The 17768-nt window shown below is 39.7% G+C and overlaps 1 protein-coding gene across 4 annotated transcripts in view; it reads right to left on the minus strand.

The window, feature by feature from the left end:
- Window positions 1-17768, minus strand: part of cadps2 (Ca++-dependent secretion activator 2) — a 240977-nt gene that overhangs the window by 154818 nt on the left and 68391 nt on the right. For all 4 annotated transcript variants that reach the window (XM_088006677.1, XM_088006678.1, XM_088006675.1 and 1 more), the window contains exons 9-11: window positions 6240-6306; window positions 3260-3368; window positions 1004-1201 (exon numbers count right to left, since the gene is read on the minus strand). In XM_088006677.1, the coding sequence (XP_087862803.1) occupies window positions 1004-1201; window positions 3260-3368; window positions 6240-6306 (374 nt within the window). The remainder of the gene's footprint in view (window positions 1-1003; window positions 1202-3259; window positions 3369-6239; window positions 6307-17768) is intronic.

Genomic DNA, 17768 nt, shown 5'->3' on the forward strand with positions numbered 1-17768 from the left:
GACCACAAGCGATCAGTTTGCTCCACATCTGACAGTTGGTAAAGCCGTAGCAGGTACTCCTTAAGCGCATTGTATTTTTAGTGCTGGTGGGCTCCACTGTAGACCCGTCAGACAGCGGGTGGAAACAGAATCCAATGCACCAACTACATAGGAGTATTTGGTCTCATCTGTGGTTATCCCCCCAAGATGGAACTGGGCCTCCACATGCTGGAACTATGGTTCCGGATTGTGCTGCCAGAACTCTGGAAGCTTGATAACATGAGCAAAAACAGCTAATGAAGCGGCAGAAGAAGATGAGACCATAGCAATTGGAGTAACAGCTGCCTGGCAAGAAACTGGGTCTGAAATCACCGCTGGTGGAGAATTGGAGGCAGCATCTGGTGAGTTCTTGCTCAAAAATATGTTCAGATGTTCGGATTCACCAATGTGGACGTCAGCAGAAAGAGACGAAAAAGTATTTTGAGTTTCACTTTATTCTCAATGTCTTCCAACACCCAAAAACCAGAAAAAGAATGAGGAACAGCCCTTGATCTTTTCTTCTCCTCCCTCCTCTCTCTCCTTCACAATAAAAGTCGACATTCTGCTGTGAAATACATTTGTGTCCGGCACAATTCCAAAGTTGTAATCAGGATCTTTTCTGTGCTGTTGAGATTACTGTGAGCCGTACCCATTGGCTTTGCAATTGACATGGCGCCGGCTCCGCCCCCATGCAGAAGAGCAAACGTCAGACAAAGTGTTATAACGTAGATAGTGGAACTCAAGACATAACCCGAGAATTTTTTTGTGTGATTTTTTTGCCTTACATGCCAACACTGAGGAAAAGACAACAGGCAAGAACATTCTCCAACAAGTCCTACATCAGGCCTATAAGGTTCTTAGTGGGAAACAATGGAGATATCAACATTAATGTTTACTCTGAGTACAAAGTTTGAACATTATTAACATGACAACCTTTTTTATGATCAGTCATTAAAAACAGTCATTAAAACCCAGTGACACCTACTGATAGATGATGGTTTTCTGTGTCCTCCTTTGCAGTTGGCAGCTTTGTTGTGTGTTGGTTGGATTGGTTTATATGACTGACCCGTGGCTCTGTACAGAGCCTGAACCCAGAGCGCTCTGTCCTGTTCGTCATCACAGGCGAACGTCACCAGGTCGCCCTCCTTTACAGCATTAAAAAACACCTGGCCACCTTGCAGACCTAAAAATGGCAAAAACAAAAAAGAAATGAGGAAAACTGAGTAAGCTTGATGAGCTAGTTGTATAAGCAAAGCATATGCCAGATCATTTTTCTCTTACTATAGATTTTCTCTTACCATAGATGGTCTTTTAAACCTCAAAAGATTTATTCCTCCAAAGAGGCGTCAATACGATGTGTTGTTATGGCATCATAAACTGAGTTACACTGTATCACAACTTGCATTAAATTTGAATGTAGGTAATTAAGATTTTAACTGTTTATTTGATTGCACATTTGTTGAAATAAACTGGATGATGGTATAATGGATGGAGCTGTTTATGTCACGCCCACACGGTTTATTTTAAAGTTGCTCAGCAATGGGAGCCAACAGTATTGTCACAAGATCATAAGATGAAGGAAGCTATGAAAAAAAGCACAGAAGTGGCTAGGGTTGCCACCTTTCAGAAATCAAAATAAGAGACGCTCACCACGGCGTGTCGTCCTTCTCTCATGGGGTGGGACGTCTGTCGACTTTAATGGCGGTGTTTTTTGTTTTTATAAAGTTAGAGTACCCCAAAATTGTACTCTTGTCAAAGTAGCATACCTTAAACACGTTTAATTAAGCAAGTGCAAAAAATATTTGGTAAACTACTCAAGTACTGAGTCACTGATCATAACACCTATTTAATATTCAAAATGTATCCTCAGACAGCCAAAAGCATAAAAGTTATGTGAACATTCTGGTATTTTACAGAGTATTACCAAAATATGTATATAGAGTTAGGTTTGGAGGTTGGTTCTCGACCAAATTTAAACCCAAACCCTTACCCTAAGAGGACATCAGATGTTGGGGTCAGCAAGAAGAAGGAGAGGCTGCAGAACCTGCCAGAGCAACGGAAAAGCATGCGACTGCACCCATTGCTTCAAATGTGGCCATCCGGGTCACATTTTCAGAGGATGCCAAGCTACATGTAAGCAGCAGGAAAACATCAGAGGGCCACTGCCATGGGACCAGCAGTGACCCAGCCACCACATGAGGAGTCCCGCTGCTGTCATTACTGTCACCGGGAAGAATCAGTTGACACTCCACTCCAGAGGTTCCAAAGCATGTCAGACACAACAAGTGCTGCTTATATCAGCACTTGGTATAAGGACTTTATACAAAGTGCTGTATAATAAGTTACCCGTTCTGTTCATCGTTACACTGTTACAGTTCGTAATGTTCGTCGTTCCTGTTCACAGCAGCAGGTCTGTTTGTCTCAACCTTTCTGACCAGATGTTATTCTCCTCTCTGGTCTTCTGCTGTATGGGAGGCCAGGAGTGCGTAATTACACACTCTAGGCTGAGACTGTTTTTGTGTGATGCTTCATGGTGGTGGTCTGGATGAACCCAGTGAGGCATAGACTACATCCTGCTTTGCCGGTAACCCGCTAGCGATAGCCTTAAACACACATCCTTTTATTTTTATTTTCCTTATTTTGTGAGCATGTTAAGTTATTGTCTGAGGATAAGTGTGGTTCAGTTTCAACGTTTGTGTCTAAGCAATAAAATGTTAAAATCATTAAAAAAAACATCGAGTTTGATGCTTCTTGGTCTGAAAAACACTGAATGTCATCAGGTTTCAGTGTATTTAGGTGAATTTTGACGCTTTGTAGCTTGATAATGTTTATAGAAAAAGTTTGTGTGGCTGACGCACATTTTCATGACAGGGAAAAAGTGTGCGCATATTTACGCAAACTTTGATGCAAAGTAAATTTTTATACATGCCGACTTGTGCGTAAAATATGGAGCCACACATTTTTTGTGCACACACACGATTTATGCAAGAGGCCCCTGGTGTGTTTTTGATGAAGGAATATTGTAACATGATGCAAAACTCAAAAAAATCGGTTTTATATAATACTTCCCCTTTAAGTACATCATAATCTGTTAAAAATAAAATATCTAAACACTTTTACTTTATTCAAACTTATACTTTAATCCTTTGGAAATTAGGAAAGTCTGGAAAAGCAAATGGATTCCATAATTCATTTTTCTCTAAATATATGTAGATGGATCAGCATTTTCCACATAGTCCACCTGTCTGAGGTTGGCAGTAGTCCACAGTGTAGCCCTCCAACTGCATCAGTTCCTGAGGCTCAGCTTTCCTCTCTCTGTAGCTGCACATTGCAAATGTGTACTGACTCACCTAAAGGAAACAAACACATAGTTGCACCTCCAAAATGAGCATGATCAATTATCAATACATCTCATCTTTCTCTCTTTTTTGACAAATTCTTTGGTACTAAAGTAGTAGAAAGCAAAGCACTGGCACAATGATATCAAACATAATGATATTTTTCAATAATTCAGACAAAAAGTTCACACATCATATTTTTCTCATTTTGTTACATCAAATCTCTAAACTTCACATTTCATACAACTTTAATAACTTTTTCTGTAGATTTGAGATGTTGCACAGGGCTGGGGGAAAAACTGCTAGCGGACCTAAAGTTTCTAGAAAGTGTTTCATTTCCGTACATTGTAAATGCAAGCCACACTTTTTAAACATAGACTACTTATCTTGTACTTTACAATTATGACCTATATATATAGTAACATGACAACAGGTGAAAAAAATCAGTGTATGAATACTTTTTACAACCAGCAATAAATCATGAATTTACATTACAGTTTTTTTTTCTCCTTTTTGTTTTTAACACTTGTTTGTATATAATTAGCCTGGTCCTTGCCTTCCTGTGCTATTCCGCTCAGTTCAAATGTCACTTCACAGCTCAGTCTGGGATTTTTCCCCTTCACAGATTTTCTCTGGTAGATTTTCTAGTGGACCAGTCAGTGAACAGGAGGAAATGTTGTGAATGTTGAAGATGATTTTCTGCGTTTTTTAGAATTGTAGTCTGCCTGTAGTTTTGTCAATGGCAGTGGAGGCAGTGAAGCTTCCTTCAGCTGTTCTGTCTGCGTTGGCCACGCTTCCAAGTATTGAATTCACATCAACAGCTGTTGCAGTGCTGCGCTGCGCGAGAGGGATAAACCCACTAGCGATAGTCTTAAAGGGCGAAGCCTATACGACATCGCCTCATTTAGCTCAGCTCTTCTGTCTTTGCAGTGAAGGATGTTTGCAGCCAATATCCACTAAACTTCATAGCGTCAAACTGGAGCATTATATACACCACAGACAAATGTTAGTGACTGAGTAAAATATAAATCCTCAACACAGTCCACACCTCCAGAAAGCAATTGTTTGTCAACAGCTGAGGGCCCAGACCCTCTGGATGAAGCAAAGTGTAAAATAAGGTGCTGTTTTTTACCAGGCTAGAATATATTGTAAAAATCCATGTTCCCATGAATTCTTTCTTCTCACTGTGAACCACTAAATAATGGCCATTCCATGTTGAAACAGACAGTGGAAATCTTGATGTACCGGTGAATGTAGATCCTCAGTCCAAAGACTTGATCTTTTTAGCCTTTGAAGGAGTTTCAATTAGAGTAAACCAAGCAGCCATATTTCACAAAAACATGAAATGATTTTTCACTTATTTTCTCTTGTCGTACAAAGATCCGGAGTAAGTGCTCAGAAAGCAAATGAAAGTTCATGAAAAGTATAGTACAGATTAAACTAGAAAATTCCTGCAGAAATTTTAAGGGGCCTGCCAAGTGTGGCCATCACTTTAAATCCAGCGTTTCAAATTTGCCATGAAAAATAGATATATGCAGGTCTGACATACTTATCCCACCACTAGCACACAGTAGCTGTAAATATTGTCAGGTGTATTATGATGATATGAGACACCACTGAAAAGCATGGTATAAACCCCAAGTCAGAGAAATTCAATCCGAGACCGACGACTATAAGCTTGGCACATGTGGTTCTCACTCATGGTCCAAAATAAAAAAACATGAAGACAGTTGGTAATAGTTAATTTCTAAAAAAAAATTCAATTTTCATACTAAAGATTTTAATTTACACTCAAAAATTCAGACAAGTAATAATTTTATGTAAGCAAAACATGAAAAGTCACAGGAAATATGTATTCTTCCCACAATACATTGTGAGATCTGATTCAGCGCTGTGGGAATACTCACTGCCTCTGTCTAGGACCCGTTGCTATGGTAATTAATGATCTGCACCTGGGCTGGCTCTCTCTGTCAGACAGGATGCAGGTTTCTATACTTGTGAGACACCCAGCGTCGGTCTCCAGGACCCTGACAAAAAACCATAAGCCCTAGGAAAATTTTGAAAACATTTTACGGGAGCAGGCATGTGTATCTATGTCATGACCAACTTTGAGATCAATAGGCCTCTATTTGTGCCTGTGAGGGGGAGTTAAACAGAGTTTTGGAGTCAGACCTCCACTGTGCTGTGTGTGTGTTTCAGAGAGAAATCTTAGTGATGCTGTGAGACACTCAGCCTAAACTTTTCTCGTTTTTCTCAATTTATGTCGTCATTTTTACACAGAATCCCACTAAAAGTAATAGCTCCCTTCTCGGCATCGAGCCGCACGATTTGATACCACTTTTGTGGGGGTACACGCAGCGGTACGAGCCGCATTAACTGTGATGGAAGAAAAATAAATAATCTATAATAATAAAGAGACATTCTATTAGGTGAAGAACAGTAGGTGCCTGCCATGCAATGCATGGAGGCACTGACTGACTTGCTTTGCAAGTCAGTCACTGCTTATGGCAGGCCCCAATAATTTAATCTTGAGTTTAGATTAGGTGAGAAATCTATGAGACTGCTAAGAGGAGATTTATTTTTCGTTTCTTTGATTTTCTTCAACTGACCATTTTTTAGTAAATAAGGGACAAAAGAAGGTTTCAAACAGATTTTACTGGTGGAGAATGTTTGCCAAAAGGGCACTACAGCAAGACCTGACTAAAAACTACACTCTGATTAGGAAAAAACCATCAGGTGAAATATAAACCCTGGCCTTTAGTTCTATATGTAAATCTAGTTTTATATGTAGTCCATCCTCTGGAGCCCAAGGATCTCTGATCTGAGATTCTACACCTACTAAATTCATCCAAACTTTGTTGCAAACTCGCAGGAGCATCTTACCTGAACAAGAAGAAAATATCTTTTTTTCCAGCGTTTCCAGACTCTGTGTCCTACAGCATATAGGTACCTGATGCACAAACAGAAAAAGATCATAAAGCACACAGTAGCTACCATGATTCAACAACTCTAAACAATCCTGTTTAATTTAATTAAAGTGGGTTCAATCAAATGAGACAATAGAAATCACTTTAATGCCAATATTATAAGATGAAAATGCTGATTTCTTATTGCCATAGAATGTAAAACTGAGGCTTTATTAAAAAAAATCAAAATTCAAGAATACTTTATTGATCCCAAAGAGAAATTAAATTAAGAAGACTGAGTAAAGACACTGTTTTTCTGCAGACTTTCTCATAAAGAGCATGGTTAGGGTTATGAATAGCTGTCTTGATTTTATGAAGAATCCTTCTTTGCATTGTGTTCTGGGGAAATTCCATAGCCATCCATAGAACAGAATCAGATCCAAACCAGATCAGCCTTTTTAGGTCTCTGGCTCTGATGCTGCAATAGATGACGGCAGAAGAGACTAAACTCTCAACAACAGACTTGTAGAAGGATCTTAGCTTCCCGAGGAAGAACAGTCTGCTCTGTCCCTTCTTATAGATGGCATCACTGTTATCTCTGCAGTCAGTTGTCTAGGTGAACACCGAGGTATTTCTATTCCTCCACTTCTTCTCCCATGATGGAAATAAGGTTTGATCTAACCCTGTTTTTCCTGAAATCTGCAGTCATCTCCTTTGTTTATTTAAGTGGAGGAAATAAGTATTTGATCCACAACCAATTTTGAAAGTTTGTTCTCTGACAAATAATTAAGCAGTCTATGATTTTTATGGTAGCTTAATTTTAACAGTGAGAGATATAATATCAAAAAGAAAATCTAGAAAATAAATTATGTTTAAATAAAAAATAATTTGATTTATTTGAGGGAAAAAAGTATTTGATCTCCTAAAAACCATGACTATTGTTGGCTCCCACAGACCACTGACACACCCTGAAGTCAGTGAAGTTGTTAAACGCATTAGAGACATATGTCCCTGTATAAAAGGCCATTTGCCAACAAGCTCAGTGACACTCCAACATCTCCACCATGGACAGGACTAGAGAGCTGTCTTAAGATGTCAGTGACAGAACTGTTGACCTACACAAGGCTGGAATGGGCTAATAAGTAAGAAGCTGGATGAGAAGGTGACAACTATTGGTGCAATTATTTGGAAGTGGAACAAGTACAACATTACTGTCAATACACCTAAGCCTGGAGCTCATGGAGAGAAATTGATCATGAGAATAAAAATCAGCCAAGAACTACACGGGAGGAGCTGGTCAATGATCTCAAGGCAGCTGGGGCCACAGCCTCCAAAGAAAAACCATTGGTTTGAGCGGTACGGTAACCATTACCCCTGAGCGGTAATGGTTTAAAATCTGCTCAAGAAGGCTCATGTCCAGGCCCGCTTTAAGTTTGCCTTAAGGCATTAATATGTTCATTAATGAACATATTAATGACTCCGAGAGAGACTGGGAGAAGGTGCATCGGTCAGATGAGACCAAGATTGAGCTCTCTGGCTGCAACTCAACTTGTTTGGAGGAAGAAAAATACAGAATGTGGCCCTAAGAACACTCTCCCCACTGTCAAGCATGGTGGTGGAAGTATTGTGTTTGAGGTGTTTTTCTTCTAAGTGCACAGGTCAACTTCACCTCACCAAAGATGAACGGGGCCATGTATCGCAAAATCATGGGTGACAACCTCTTTGCCTACACCAGGGCATTGAAAATGAGTGGTGGATGGATCTTCCAGCACAACAACAACCCAAAACATATAGCCAAGGAAACAAAGTGGCTTCATAAAAAGCATATCAAGGTTATGGAATGGGCTATTCAGTCTGACCTCAATCCCTTATTTCCTTCAATAAAATTCTAATTAATATTTTTCCCATTTCATGTAATTTTCTCAGTTTTTTTTTTTTTGATATTCTCTGTGCCTGTTAAAATAAAATTGAGACATTTTATTTATGTTTTTGTCTAAAAATATTTTAAAGTCAGTGGGGGATCGAATACTTATTTCCTCCACTGTAGGTGTAGTTATGGACTGAATCTTAACCTGAAGAACATTTCCAGGATTAGAAGACCAACATCTCTGCAAGTTTGTATTTGTGTGCAAGTGTGTTTTTTGATGGAAAGCACTTTGAACTGCCTTGTTTTTGACGTACCATACAAATAAACTTGATTGTTTGATTTGTTTTGTTCACATTAGAGATGAGATGATTAATCCCACACCATGACACAAAGTGGTCCACCAGCTCTCTGTACTCAGCCTCAAGTCCATCTTTAATACACCTAACAACTGCTAAATCATCTGAGTATTTTTGCAGATGACAGAAGTCAGATTTGTGCTGAAAATCTGAAGTGCAGAGAGTGAAAAGGACTGGTGAGAATACAGTGCCCTGTGGGGCTCCTGTGTTGCTGCTCCAGGAAGAGCATTCCAGGAGACTGTTCTTCCTGGACGTCAGCTCAGCTTTTAACACCATCATTCTAAGCAGACTGGTGAGGAAGCTGGAGGACCTGGGTCTCCCCCAAAACATCTGCTACTGGATCATAGACTTCTTGACAGATCTCACGGAGATGGGGCTCATCTCTGGAGGAGGTGAGATGGTATACAGAGTGGAGGTGGAACGACTGTCTGCCTGGTGCTCCACTAACCACCTCTGTTTGAACACCTCCAAGTCGAAGGAACTGACGTTATTTAGGGGGTGTAAACATTCAGGCCATCATTCTAAATGGGGCGAGGGTGGAAATGGTGCCCAATTTCAAGTTCCTGGGCACCTACTTCAGTGACTTGGACTCTAACTCCACTTCAGTCCTGGCACAACAGAGACTGTTCTTCCTGAGAATTCTCAGGAAGAACAACCTAAGAACTGAGCTTTTGGTGTTGGAAGCCATCTTTGAGTTTTGGGCTACCATTTAGCAACAACAAATTTGAGGTACAGACATTTTTTCTATTTTCAGAATCACCAAGCATTTTAAAAAGATATCATTAGTCCTAGAGACTATCTAAAATGTTTTTGCATTCACCCATTAGATGATACAATTGTTCTCTGCATATGATAGATGGATTAATCATATACTGATAAGAATGTTGAGAGAAACTGGTAAATGGCACATTAAAAAAGGAAGGCTTGGCATGCATCAGTGGAAACTGGTCCACTTGACTGAAACTGCCTTTGTTCAGATTACATCAACATTTTCATTTAGTTCAACACAATCTGAATTTAAATTGACTAAGAAGCCCAGACAAGAAAAAAAAGACTAAATAAAATAGATCGATGGGAAGATCTCTTTCTTCAGCCCTGCTGTCCGTTTTTAAAGAAAAGGCCTTCAGTCAAGGTTGTGGTGCGTCTGGACAAAGAGTCTGGGCCATTCCATCCAACTCTGGGTTAACATGTGGCAGCAGTGAGCAGCCACTTCTGAAAATTATTTTGCTGCTTTGTCCTCTTCCTCTTGTAGTTTAACACATCAGTTCTGCTGCTGCATGGTGAAGCAAGAGAAGGCTGATGCCAAAGAACCCAATGCAGCTTTCTGAGCACAAATCATTCACTTTTAGCTGAACTATCAGCCAGAAACTCAGATTTTAAAGAATGGAAATGGAAAAACATGGATTTATTTTAAACTCAGCTTTCTATTTATCTACACATAAACACATACAAATATAGACAAACACACATATATATACCCCCCCCCCCACACACACAGTGTATCACAAAAGTGAGTACACCCCTCACATTTCTGCAGATATTTAAGTATATCTTTTCATGGGACGATGTAACCCAGCTGTATTTTATTTGTTTATTCTGTGTTATTTGCTTTTCTGTATTTTTACTTTATGAGTAGTGTCCCTTTAAGAGCCAAGTACGACATCACTTTACGGCAGCGTTCCGACTGCAGTTACTAGGGGAACTCCCGGTATACACATAACATAAGAGTAGACCCAGCATTGGCCGCTCCAGCGCAGGAAATACGGCGGCCATCTTGGAGCGGTATACCCTCCTACTTTGTTCAATCAAAGCAGCAGAAGATGCCTCAGCACTGAGGGATATTGTTGTTCGGATCGATGGATTATTGATGTGAGGGCTCCACAGACAACATTTCACAAGTAAGATGGACATATTATTGTGTATATATTGTGATTAGAATATTACTTTACTGTATTTATGTCCACTGGCGAGATACCAGCTCATATTAGCTACAGTGCTTGGTGTAATACGGGTTCAGCCCCGTTATGAAGGCTAACTGAGATTCTGTACATCTAAAAAAATTAATTATTCTCTAACATTGACTTAGATTATCTGACACAAGGGCCTATATTAGAAATGAAACAATATAACTCATATTATAAAACTTATATTATGTGTTATAACATTCACCGGCAAAGTTTACACAGGTGGTAAAGACTATTATTTATATTCTTTCACTCTGTCAAAAGTAAGATACATCCTAAATCTTCCGTTTTTGTTTTGAAAATTTACTAAAGACACGATGTGAGGAAGAAGAGAGAAAAATCTATAAAGAGAGACGGATTCACTGCAGCACGGATGAATCTCACATCGGATTTTGGACTCATCGGCTGAAAAACATAAACATATATATATATATATTAAAAAAAAAAATTCCCTTCTCACCCTCCGCGGGTGGTCTCTTTCATCCTCTGAGCTCGGGTCCTCTACCAGAGGCCTGGGAGCTTGAGGGTTCTGCGCAGTATCTTGGCTGTGCCTAGAACTGCACATTTCTGGACTGAGATGTCTGATGTTGTTCCTGGGATCTGTTTTAGCCACTGCTCCAGTTTGGGGGTGACTGCCCCGAGGGCCCCGATGACCACAGGCACCACTGTGGTCTTCACCTTCCAGGCCTTCTCCAGTTCCTCTCTGAGGCCCTGGTATTTCTCCAGTTTCTCATGCTCCTTTTTCCTGATGTTGTGGTCACTTGGTATTGCTACATCCACCACAACGGCTTTCCTCTGTTCTTTATCCACCACCACAATGTCCGGTTGGTTCGCCATTACCATCTTGTCTGTCTGGATCTGGAAGTCCCACAGGATCTTAGCTCGGTCATTCTCCACCACCTTTGGGGGTGTTCCCCACTTTGACCTCGGGGCTTCCAGTCCATATTCTCCACAGATGTTCCTGTACACTATGCCCGCCACTTGGTTATGTTGTTCCATGTATGCTTTCCCTGCCAGCATCTTGCACCCTGCTGTTATGTGCTGGACTGTCTCAGAGGCCTATATATATATATATATATATATATATATATATATATATATATATATATATATATAATTTATAATATATATAATTCAGTATTAATCATTATTTATTAGTGTTTGTATAGTTATATAAATATATATTGATATTACTAAATAATTTATTAAATAAATTATGAACGGGTGTGTGCTTTGTAATATGCTCTTCATACATCGATATCAGAATATTCCATTCCTATTCTATTGTTATAGCCACTAAGCATATTTAAATATGATGAACTATGTATTAAAAACATACTTAAAAAATACAATTGTTTATAAATGTAGCTTTGATAGATGTTTGAATATGGTTTACAGTAACAAAAAAGTGTGTTATGATCGATTAAATGCACTGATACGTCATTGTGCTGCTAAACACATAACGCTGAGTGGAGTGGAGTACCGCTCCAAGATGGCCGCCCTAAATCTCGTCAGTGACAATAGGCGAGAGCGGTCCATGAGGGTCTATCCTTATATTATGTCTATGACTCCCGGGCTTCGGAGTTTGAGCTGCTGCGGAGTAGAGACATGCTAGTCTCTGGCTACCTTCTGCATAGCGCTTGACTTCTTTATGCCTGATACATGATGTTTTCCTGCTAGTGCATTATTGTGGCCGATATCAGGGAAAGGAACTCTTTCCCTGATATAAGGTGCTCCTGTGCCTTCGGAGGAAGAGAAAGAGGCTGCGGGGTTTTCCGTGTCTGTGGACGCCGCTGCCATCGTCATTCTGGGTCGCCATCCCAGCCAGGACAACCTCTTTCATCGATTTGTTTTGTACGCATCACACACACAAATATAGAGCTCTATATGAACAATTTTTTTTTTTTTTTTTGCTGGTCAGCTTTTTACCGTAGTTTTATTTTTCTACCGAGGACCCTGAAAGGATTCTTTGTCATCTAAATTTTATTTTATTTTATTTTCACATTGAGAGGACTTACTACAGAGACAAATATCATTTGTTCCACACAGTTCAGCAGTGTGTTCAAGTGAAATGAGCACAATGAATATATTCCACTCATGTTTGGAGTGAATGTTTTTCTTTGTTGGTTTTCCAGGAAAACTGTGTAACAGAGTTGAGATGAGGTTGGATGTGTTTCAGTCCAGTAACTTGTAATAAACATAACTGGTTGATAGTAAACTGCTATCTGAACCCGAGTAAATTATGTTCTCTGGTTACAACACTGACAAAATGACACTATCACAATGAAAAGCAGTCTGTGTGCAGCTTATATAACAGTGTAAATGTATTCTTCCTTCAAAATAACTCTACATACAGCCATTAATGTCTAAACCACCGCAAACAAAATGTCCGAACTGACCGCTCCTTGTCGTCAATGTTCCCTCTAAGCTGCTTGCCTGCACTGCTCGCACATTTTCAGCACACAATAAAATCTATGCAGCGCATAAAATAAAATCCAAATAAACTGAACATTGAGCTCAGACATCAGTTTTGACTATGGACCAATAACACATAACGATGTAACTCAGTGAGTCACAAGTGTCCAGTCAATGATACGATACGATTCACTTTCGCTACGCAGCCAGTCATCGCATAGTATTGTGTCTACGTGCCTTGGTCATATGAGCTGTGGCACCGTGCAGATTAGCTAGGTAGGAACAGTGCGGCAGAGTTAAGAGACACGAAAGCTAACACCCTATCATGGCTAAGTGAACGGGCAGTGGGACATCCACTCATCAACCAAAGTAAAAAAGAAATGTGCTTCTTTTAAGATGAATGGCTGTCGGAGGAGGAATACTGGTGAGATTACTCTTGTGAGGTCTGCATGGCTGTCACCCCAGAAGGAAGCCTCTTCTGAAGTCTGTACACAAGAAAGCCTGCAAACAGTTAGCTGAAGACATGTCAACAGAGGACATGGATTACTGGATCTAGGTCCTGTGGTCCGATGAGACCAAGATTAATTTGTTTGGTTCAGATGTGTTTCAGCTATCAGGTGAAGAGTACAAAGATAAGTGTGTGATGCCTACAGTCAAGCATGGTGGTGGGAATGCCATGGTCTGGGGCTGCATGAGTGCAGCAGGTGCTGGCGAGTTGTATTTCATGAACTCCAATCTGTACTGTGAACTACAGAAACAGAGCCTGAGGCCCTCCAGGGCAACGTTCCATCATGATAATGACCCTGAACACACCTCTAAGACGACCACTGCTTTATTGAAGAGGTTGAGGGTAAAAGTGATAGACTGGCCAAGCATCTCTCCAGACCTAAATCTAATAGAACATCTTTGGGACTCCTCCATCTTCCTTGAGCAGAAGGTGGAGGAGCACCAAGTCTTGAATATCTGCCAGCTCTATGATGTCATCATGGAGGACATGAAAAGCATTCCAGTGGCAACCTGTGAAGCTCTGGTAAACTCCATGCCCAGAAATAACGCTGGGCACACAAAATATTGACACTTAAGGTATACTTAAATATCTGCATAAATGTGAGGAGTGTACTTCTGAAGATTTATGATAATTTATGTAACGTGAACTGGAGTGTCTGTCTTTTGTTATACACTGTGTATATATGGCAGACACACAGTATATAACAGGGGTTGCCTTAACGAAATTTGACCATTTTTTGTTTATTTTTAATAACAGAAAAATTTGAAGCTGAATCTTCATTTTGACAGGTTATAATTAACACCCTTGACTGGTGCACATGGGCAGACGTCACAGACTTTACGTAAGGAGTTCATCACAGAGGCAACTAAAATCAACCAATTAAAAAAAATCCTTTCTGAATATCGTGTCATGGACTCTGAACTAAATGCGTCTTTCTGACCAGGAGCTGACAGCTGAAGAGTTATGGACCGGACGCTTTGGAGCGTCTGGTTCAGAAGCGCATTACAAACCTTTGGTTGAAATGGTGAATTTAATTCCAGTCTCCGTTACAGACCAGGGAAAACTAAAGAGAATGCAACGTTGTGTTGATCAATTTATAGTCTAAACTGAGGAGCCAGGAGTTTATCTCGAGGAAATAAATAAATGTACAGAAGTTAATTAGACCCTGACATGCACAGTGCTCTGCACATCTAATGCGGATGAGGCACTGCTGCGAAGAAGTAAAATTGTTGAGTAAAATGAACATTGTCTTTTATTCTATGACTTACTAACGACATCTCTCTTCAATTCCAAGCAAAAATTTTGCATTTATTTGCAGAAAATGAGAAATGGTCAAAATAATGAAAAAGATGTAGTGCTCGGACCTCAAGTAATGCAAAGGAAACAAGTTCATATTAATTTAGAAACGACACTATTGTTTTAATACAGAAAGATTTCAGAAATCAATAACTGGTAACAACCAAATAACAAGCATCCCACATGGCTGTGGTCAGTGTATGTATATATATATGTGTGTGTGTGTGTGTGTGTGTGTGTGTGTTTAATCAAAAGCATTTTGCAGAAAGAAAATATAAATATAAATTGGCTATAAATAAATACATTTTTAATGTATTTATGCTTTTTAGTACCAAAATGTGACAAGCACAAAAATAAGTCCAACTGGTTTATCAAGGGAAAAAAATTGTATGCTAATATTTTCTAATTTATTTAAAATATATGTTCTATACAAAGAATATATTTATTTTAAAACATGAGGCACATCGTTTTAACCTCAACAAGGAGAACTTCACCTAAAGTCTCACCGGGAGACTGATAGTGCCCCCTGGTGGAGCATCCTGAAAACTAAGTGCGATTCTTTCGGTATTTTACTAGTTATTCTCTCTGCAGCCGACAGCTGATTTCAGTAAGAATCACTTATTCCATCACTTCAGGATATCAAATAGTGGAGTCAGCTAAAGCAGTGTTTCCCAAGCCTGGCCCTCAAGGCACACTGCCCTGCATGTTTACAATGTTTCCCTGCTTTAACAATTGATTCAGGTGACTGCAGTTCAGCAAAATCAGTTGAAATCAATACAATAAAATAAAATGATTTTGTTCAAATTAAGCACAGCTATGTAACTACATGCAACATCTTTAGCACTGTCCAGCCATAAGTAAATGGATATTTTCTGGAATTATATTACATTTTTATATAGTATTTACATTTTACAAGCACTTTCTTTATTGTTCTTGTAATTGTGGCATCCAAACTTGAAGGTATCAGTTTATTTTACAAAGGTTTGGATGTTACTTAAAAGTTGAACATTAGTTACACACTGACAAAAATATTCTTTCCTATCTACTTAAACTATTTAAATAGTCACCTTAAATGTTCCATGTTTACAAAGCAAGACTTTAAACAAGACTTTGTTTAAAGTACTTGCATATTTTATTACATGAAAAAGAAAATTCAAGTGAACTTAATTGTCAAGTAGAATAAGCAAAACTGAACTTTGTATAAATTACTCAACTTTTTAAATGTAGTACTGTATTTTCCAGACTATAGAGCGCACTCACTATAAGCCGCACCCACAAAGTTTAAAAAAAAAAAAAAAAAACTGGACACACACACACACACACACATATATATATATATATATATATATATATATATATATATATATATATATATATATATATATATATATATATACACACATACATACATACATAACAGCAGGGTGCAAGATGCTGGCAGGGAAAGCGTACATGGAACGACATAACCAAGTGGCGGGCATAGTGTACAGGAACATCTGTGGAGAATATGGACTGGAAGCCCCGAGGTCAAAGTGGGGAACACCCCCAAAGGTGGTGGAGAATGACCGAGCTAAGATCCTGTGGGACTTCCAGATCCAGACAGACAAGATGGTAATGGCGAACCAACCGGACATTGTGGTGGTGGATAAAGAACAGAGGAAAGCCGTTGTGGTGGATGTAGCAATACCAAGTGACCACAACATCAGGAAAAAGGAGAAACTGGAGAAATACCAGGGCCTGAGAGAGGAACTGGTGAAGGCCTGGAAGGTGAAGACCACAGTGGTGCCTGTGGTCATCGGGGCCCTCGGGGCAGTCACCCCCAAACTGGAGCAGTGGCTACAACAGATCCCAGGAACAACATCAGACATCTCAGTCCAGAAATGTGCAGTTCTAGGCACAGCCAAGATACTGGAGGAGAACCCTCAAGCTCCCAGGCCTCTGGTAGAGGACCCGAGCTCAGAGGATGAAAGAGAGAGACCACCCGCGGAGGGTGAGAAGGGAATTTATATATATATATATATATATATATATATATATATATATGCGCTACACCGAGCTATAAGCTGCTGATATCTCCACTCAATTTTCCTTAATAAATCTGCTATTAAGGACGCAGCCCTAACGCCGAACCATGGATTCGTTCACGCCAAACTTACATGCAGCAGCTCCATTTCCCCCCTGTACTGCCAGATCTATAGCCTTCAACTTAAAAGCTGCATCATATGAATTTCTTCATGTGGTTTCCATGAGGAGGGGGTATGAGTTTGCCATTTTTAGCAATAAATTACATAGCATGAGCTTGTTCTAAATGAAAATCAGCACTTTCTTCTTTGATTTCCAATTTTGGCTTCCAATGATTCACTTCCTGCTAAAGAGCCCCCTGGTGGTTGAAGAAAAATCCACACAAAAGCCACACAAGGTATAAGCCGCACGGTTCAATGCATGGGAAAAAAGTAGCGGCTTATGGTCCGAAAAAAATACGGTAAATGAAATGTGCAAGTACACTGTAAAATGTAATTACTGAAACAATAATCAAATCATAGTTAGGGATAGGGTTAGGGCACGCGGAACTCCAGACAGGCGCAGTGGTTTCCTCTGGGCGGGAGAACATGTCTGACTAGTCATCAGTAATATAATAGCGCTGCATAAATCTTAAGATATGGTGACATGTAAAACCAGCAGCACTTCGCTTTCACAAACGGTGGGGACTTCGTCCAACTTTTAGCGTCACTTCGAAGGAAAGCTTAAAGAAAGGTAAGATCTGTGGACGTGATGCTAGCAAAGCTAGCTGTACTGAGTCACATGTTGCATCTGCGATGAAAAAAGTTGTCACTCATGCGCTGAATTATTGTGTGGAGGTGTTGACTGAAGTGTCGCATATATGGGACAACGCTGTGACCAAAGTGCATTATAGTGATATGACATTCAGGAACGATCCGATTCTTCTGGACGGATCTTTACTGATTAAATTTATTTCAGCTCTAAGTATTTAATATCTAGGTGTTTTATGGGAATGTGGATCTTTCAGATCAATTTGAGAAGCAATTTTGAAGGTAAAACTTAATTTTTTTTATGTCTCGTAGCGTGGGGTGCTGGTCTT

This window comes from Poecilia mexicana, unplaced genomic scaffold (assembly GCF_051168715.1).
Source record: "Poecilia mexicana isolate PSO_F unplaced genomic scaffold, ASM5116871v1 scaffold_6, whole genome shotgun sequence".
In the NCBI taxonomy this organism is placed as follows: Eukaryota; Metazoa; Chordata; class Actinopteri; order Cyprinodontiformes; family Poeciliidae; genus Poecilia; species Poecilia mexicana.